The sequence below is a fragment of the Sinocyclocheilus rhinocerous genome, unplaced genomic scaffold (assembly GCF_001515625.1).
Source record: "Sinocyclocheilus rhinocerous isolate Xijiao unplaced genomic scaffold, SAMN03320098_v1.1 scaffold2027, whole genome shotgun sequence".
Lineage (NCBI taxonomy): Eukaryota > Metazoa > Chordata > Actinopteri > Cypriniformes > Cyprinidae > Sinocyclocheilus > Sinocyclocheilus rhinocerous.
The window spans coordinates 139,939-145,501 of record NW_015627265.1 but is presented as its reverse complement, the minus strand read 5'-3'; the positions used below and the strand labels follow the sequence as shown (position 1 = coordinate 145,501).

Sequence of the window (5,563 nt, the reverse complement as noted above, 5' to 3'; positions counted from 1 at the left end):
ATTGACTGAAATTGCTCATAAAAATTTCTGTGACCATGCAAACATGTCTTTTCTAGTTTACATTGTAATTTAACTAGAGAAATTGCTGATTTATCGGGCGTGTGAGGAACTACATATTTTTTTAGCGTTATGTGCATTACAATAAAAACAATTTCAGAGTCCGAGGATGGACAGAACTGTAACATAATTACAATTGTAACATAATTATTCCGAAGAGACATGAACGCAGCATTACAACAGCTGAGTTTTACTCTTTTTCTTAATGGACAAACAATTTGGCCAAAAAAAAAAAAAGAAGAGAAAAATGCAGATAACGTCCTGAAACCTTTCGGACGAAACCTTTTTAAAGGATGAGGAAAGGAATATTTTGAGCAGCGTCGCAGCAAGAAGAGCTGGTTTAAACCAGTGCAGACAGAGCCACTTCCCTGGCATTTAAAGAAAACAACCCGAAAAAAAGAAGAAAAAAACAACAACAAATATAATATACCATAGAAACATTTTACACCAAAAATATATAAAAGTCACACGTCACATAAAAGGACTCAAACACAGGCGATGCGGCCGCGTCCCAGAGATCCCTGCGCTCGCGTCCCGTCCACTTAAACATGGAGCGCACAAACGCTCAGAGGGGATTCTGGGTAAGCGGCGCTCATCGCGCGCATTCGTCTGAAATCAGAAGATAAGAGCTTCACATCCACGTCGTAAACAACACCGCCACCTCACCAGTACAAATCACACCACACGCGCTACTCCACAGTTTGACGCCCCTAGCCACTAGAAAAAGCTATTGACTTCAATAGTTAAGCCACTTTTGGTACAATTGCAAAAAAGAGAGCTATCAAACAACTTTATATTTCTTTTTTAAATGTTTTATAAATAATGCAAGAGATACTCTGTCATTTTTTTTATATAAAATTCAAGACTCCACCATATAGACAAAGATTCTTAGAATACGTTACGCAATGTCACAGCAACAAAGTTATGGTAAAGCTTGTGAGATTCACCAGTTTATGTCACGCAACAGTCCGTCCTTTTTTCTCTTTTCTTGTTTTTAGTCCAAAAACTGACACAGAACACACACACACACACACACACACAAAAAGTATACATCTCTCTGGATTTACAGACAACGACAGACATGATAACCTTCAGCGTGAAGGTCGCACAGCAAGAAATAAACAACACAAAACCTCATATAACATAAACATGTTATTGCCTTGCCAATAAAAACGATCTCCTGTCCTGAAACGGACGACTGGAGCGCATAAACTGGTGTCAGATTCTGATAGCTACCATATGAACAACATCAGCTGATTTGACTCCGCCTCCTCTCCTCCTGCCCCTCAGCGATTGGTCAGTGCATAAATGAGGCTCAGGTAAAGGGAGCTTCTCATTGGCTGATACTCTCCTACCGCGGGAAGCTTTTCCTTCAGACGGTGGAAGAGTTTTAAAGTGTTTTGTGCCTGCAGTCCGTAAAACCAAAGGACGGAAAAATGGCGAAACAGCACATACGAAGAGAAAATCAACACAAACGCTGTATAAAAAGTACAATATTACAATGACAAAGAAAACACTTGGACCCCATGTGAAACGCACGATACAAAGTCGCCGATGTTTGTACAAAAATTACAAATCTCACAGCAATACAACACACATCCACAAGGAAAATTTGGCTGCATGGTTTTAGATTCGAGTTTAGCAATTTGGAGATCGTTTTGGAAGCCCAAGTGAATTGACCATCCTAGATGTGCTTTCCTTCGTTTGTAACCCAGAAAAAGCCCACATTAGAGAGTACTGAAGGGGTTTTCCATCAGGAGCGTCCCGCACCTAAACCCTCATGCACTGACCAACCCTTGCTCTCTGTGCGCTACTAAGACCTCGCGTTGGTTTTCGATTTAACTATCGTGATAACACTGGTGGCTCCCACCTTCCCAGGAATGAGGGGCCCGATGACGGAGGCCAAGGGCCCTCGGGGGGAGACGGGGACGGCTGCGTTACAAACCGGGGCCACGGGCCCTCGGGCCACAGTTCTGGCGAAGCTCTGCAGAGCCTCGTATTTGGAGCGCAGCGCGTCCAGCTCCACTTTCATGCTGGCGTTCTCCGAGGCCAGCTTCTCCACTTCCTGCTGTAGCTCCGCCTTCTGCCTCTCAAGCTCCTCCTTCTGCGTGACGCGCTTGACGCGGCAGCTGGCGGCGTAGCCCCGGTTCTTCAGCGTCCGCCGGCGCTGCTTCAGCTGAAGGATCTCATCTTTGGTCAGGCCGCGCAGGTGCTGGTTGAGCTCGCGGACCGACATGGACACCAGCTCATCGTCCGTCAGGCTCGTCCCGTTCTCGCCGGGCTCCCTCTTCACCTGAGAGTCCAGGAAAGAGATACGGCCGGGGAATGTTAATTAACATTTAGAAGACATTTACAAGAACACAAAAACAATGTTTTGAAGTGGTTTTGGTTCCCATTGGCTTCCATTTATATGGACAAAAAATACAATGGAAGTCAATGGGAACCAAAATGGTTTGGTTACCAACATTCTTTAAAATAACATTAAACAGGTTTGGAACGACATGATGGTGAGTAAATGAAAGTAGTCCGCCCCAAAATAAAAATTCTGTCATTATTTACTCACCCTTGTGTCATCATCTCACCAAAAAGTTTTGGTTCCCATTGACTTCCATTGTATTTTTTGTCCATATCATGGAAGTCAATGGGAGCCAAAACTGTTCGGTTACCAACATTCTTCAAAACATCTTCTTTTGTGTTTTTCTAAATGTCTTCTAACTATTTTGAAGAATATTGGTAACTGAACAGTTTGGTTTTTTTTTTTTACTTCCATTATATGGAATGGAAGTCAATGGGAATCAAAACTATTTGATTGACTATTTGATGAACATGTGTCCATTGGTTACCATTGACTTCCATTGTATTCTTTGTCCATATATTGAAATTCAAAGGGAACCTAATGTGTTTGGTTACCAACATTCTTCAGAATATAATTTTTTGGTGTTCTGCATAAGAAATAAAGCCATTTTCATTTCTGGTTGGACTACCCTTTTAAAGACAGACTGCGCTCACCTTCAAGGCCTTGTTTCCTTTGTTAGTGGTCGTCATGCCACGAGGAACCGCTGCCAAGCCACGCAGATCTACAAAACAAACACGTATTAGACTGTGGGACACTGGGAATCTAGAACATGTGACGTCCGGTCAGGGCAAAACTCGATTTATCATGTAATAGAGCTTCATATGAGCTCAAGGATGAGAAACAGCAAGTGAAAGCAAAAGAGTTTTGATATCTCCTGCCACGTGTAAAAGGAACCAGCCACCTTACTCTGAAAAAAAAAAAAAAAAAACTGGACTAGTGAAAGTGATAACTTTGAACCCTCGACTTCCTGTTTCAGACTTCCTCTGTGGTCGTGGCAGTTGGGAGCTTAATGCTCTACAGCACCTTCTCTGCATCTGAGCCTCGCTGCAGGCTGATAGGCTGCTGAAGAGCCAATAAGAGGAAGGAGAAGCGCTGATAAGGAAGTGTGGCTTGGGCCGCGGTCCAGGGGATTACCAGCCCGATGAAGACAGCGATCCGTCGTTTGGAGAGGAAAACGGGATTCCCTCCAAATACCCGAACCTCAATGAACAACAATCACCAACTGAATCAAACCAATCAAATAATGCTGTCGCCTCACACAAACGCCATTATAGTTCAGCAAATGTCTCATAAAAACAGATTACAGTTATTTAGGGCGATATAGCTTTTAAAAAAATCTTAATTTCACTATATATATATATTTATGTATAAATTACTTAATAGGGTTTGCCATTGTAGCCAATTAGATTCAAAATGTTAAATGCAATTTACAATTGATTTAATGATATTAAATATATCTCTCAATATTTATGTATACATGACTTTGTAGCTAATTAGATTCAAAATGTTTAATGCAAAGTAACAATCTATTTTAAAAGAATCTAGACATGTTTTCCATATTTAATCATTTTAATTTGTATGCACCAATGACAATATAAGCAGCAATATATACCTATTTATTTTTTCACCAAAAGACCCTAGCAACTACCAAGAACCTCCTACAACTGCATAGCAACCTCCTAGCAACCATCTACAAGTTTTTATGATTAAAATGTAATTAAAACGGAATCCAGTAAAAATTTTAATAGGAAAAAATGGAAGTTGGTAAAGGTAAGTAAAAAAAGAAACCGAATAAATGAATGAATGAATGAATGAATAATGTTATATGGCCCAAAGATTGAATAAATTGTTAAAGTTTTTTTAATTCAATTTAGTTGTTATACATTTTTATGAGCAAAAAAATATATAATATTTTTGGGCAAATATTTGGTTTATATGACATTTTTACATTAACGTATTCATTTGGAAGACGTTTTTATCCAAAGCGACTTACAGTTGAGGAATACAACAAGCGATGTATCATAAGATGGCAATAAACATGAGAAGTGCCCGTTATACAAGGATTCAGTCATCGTTCAAAATAGTAAAAAGCGGATAATAAAAGAACAGAGAAAGAATTATTATTGGAGACAGTTAGATGTTCACGGAAGAGATGAGTTTTCAGTTGTTTCTTGAAGATTGTGAGGGATTCGGCTGTCCGGATGGAGTTAGGTAGGTCATTCCACCAACAGCATACAGTGAAAGAAAACGTCCTTGAGAGGGAATTTGTGCCTCTCTGCGATGGGACCACGAGCCACCGCTCGTTTACTGACCACAGGCTTCTGGAGGGGATGTAGAGGAGTAGGACAGAGCGGAGGTAGGAGGGTGTGAGCCCGTGGCTGTTCTGTAGGCAAGCACCAATGTCTTGAACTTGATGTGAGCTGCGACTGGAAGCCAATGCAGAGATATGAGAAGTGGTGTGACATGGGCTCTCTTGGGCTCATTGAAAACAAGACGTGCTGCTGCATTCTGAATCATTTGCAGAGGTTTGATTGCACATGTTGGAAGTCCAGCCAGAAGAGCATTGCAATCGTCCATCCTAGAAATGACAAGGGCCTGGACGAGAAGCTGTGCTGCATGCTCTGTTAGGAAGGGTCTGATTTTTCTGATGTTGTGTAGTGCGAACCTGCATGATCGTGCTGTTTTTGCAAAGTGATCTTTAAAGGTCAGCTGATCATCAAGGATCACCCCAAGATTCCTGGCTGAACCCAATGGGATTATTATTGTTGATGAGCCCAGTTGGATGGTAAACTGGTGCTGTACTGATGGGGTGGCTGGGAAGATGAGAAGTTCTGTCTTTGCCAGCCAAGCAGGTACCGTCGAATAATCTGGTTGAAATGAGAGGTAGAGCTGCGTGTCATCAGCATAGCAATGGTAGGAGAAACCATGTGCCTCAATGATGGGTCCCAGTGATGAAGTGTATATAGAGAAGAGGAGGGGTCCAAGAACTGATCCCTGAGGAACCCCAGTGACCAGCTGATGTGATTTGGATACCTCTCCTCCCCAAGCCACCCTGAAGGACCTACCTATGAGGTAAGACTCAAACCTGTGGAGTGCAGTTCCGGTGATGTCCAGAAATGAGAGGGTGGACAGAAGGATTTGATGATTAAC

At 41.8% G+C, this 5,563-nt stretch overlaps 1 protein-coding gene and 1 pseudogene across 1 annotated transcript in view; both read right to left on the bottom strand.

Annotated features, from left to right (window-relative positions):
* Positions 1-1,050: 1,050 nt before the first annotated feature.
* mafgb (v-maf avian musculoaponeurotic fibrosarcoma oncogene homolog Gb) overlaps positions 1,051-5,563 on the bottom strand; it is a 23,630-nt gene continuing 19,117 nt past the window's right edge. The window contains exons 3-4 of the mRNA XM_016536497.1: positions 3,067-3,134; positions 1,051-2,350 (exon numbers count right to left, since the gene is read on the bottom strand). Coding sequence (XP_016391983.1) covers positions 1,871-2,350; positions 3,067-3,102 — 516 coding nt within the window. The 5' untranslated portion in view covers positions 3,103-3,134 and the 3' untranslated portion in view covers positions 1,051-1,870. The remainder of the gene's footprint in view (positions 2,351-3,066; positions 3,135-5,563) is intronic.
* Positions 3,428-5,557, bottom strand: LOC107726880 (uncharacterized; annotated as a pseudogene).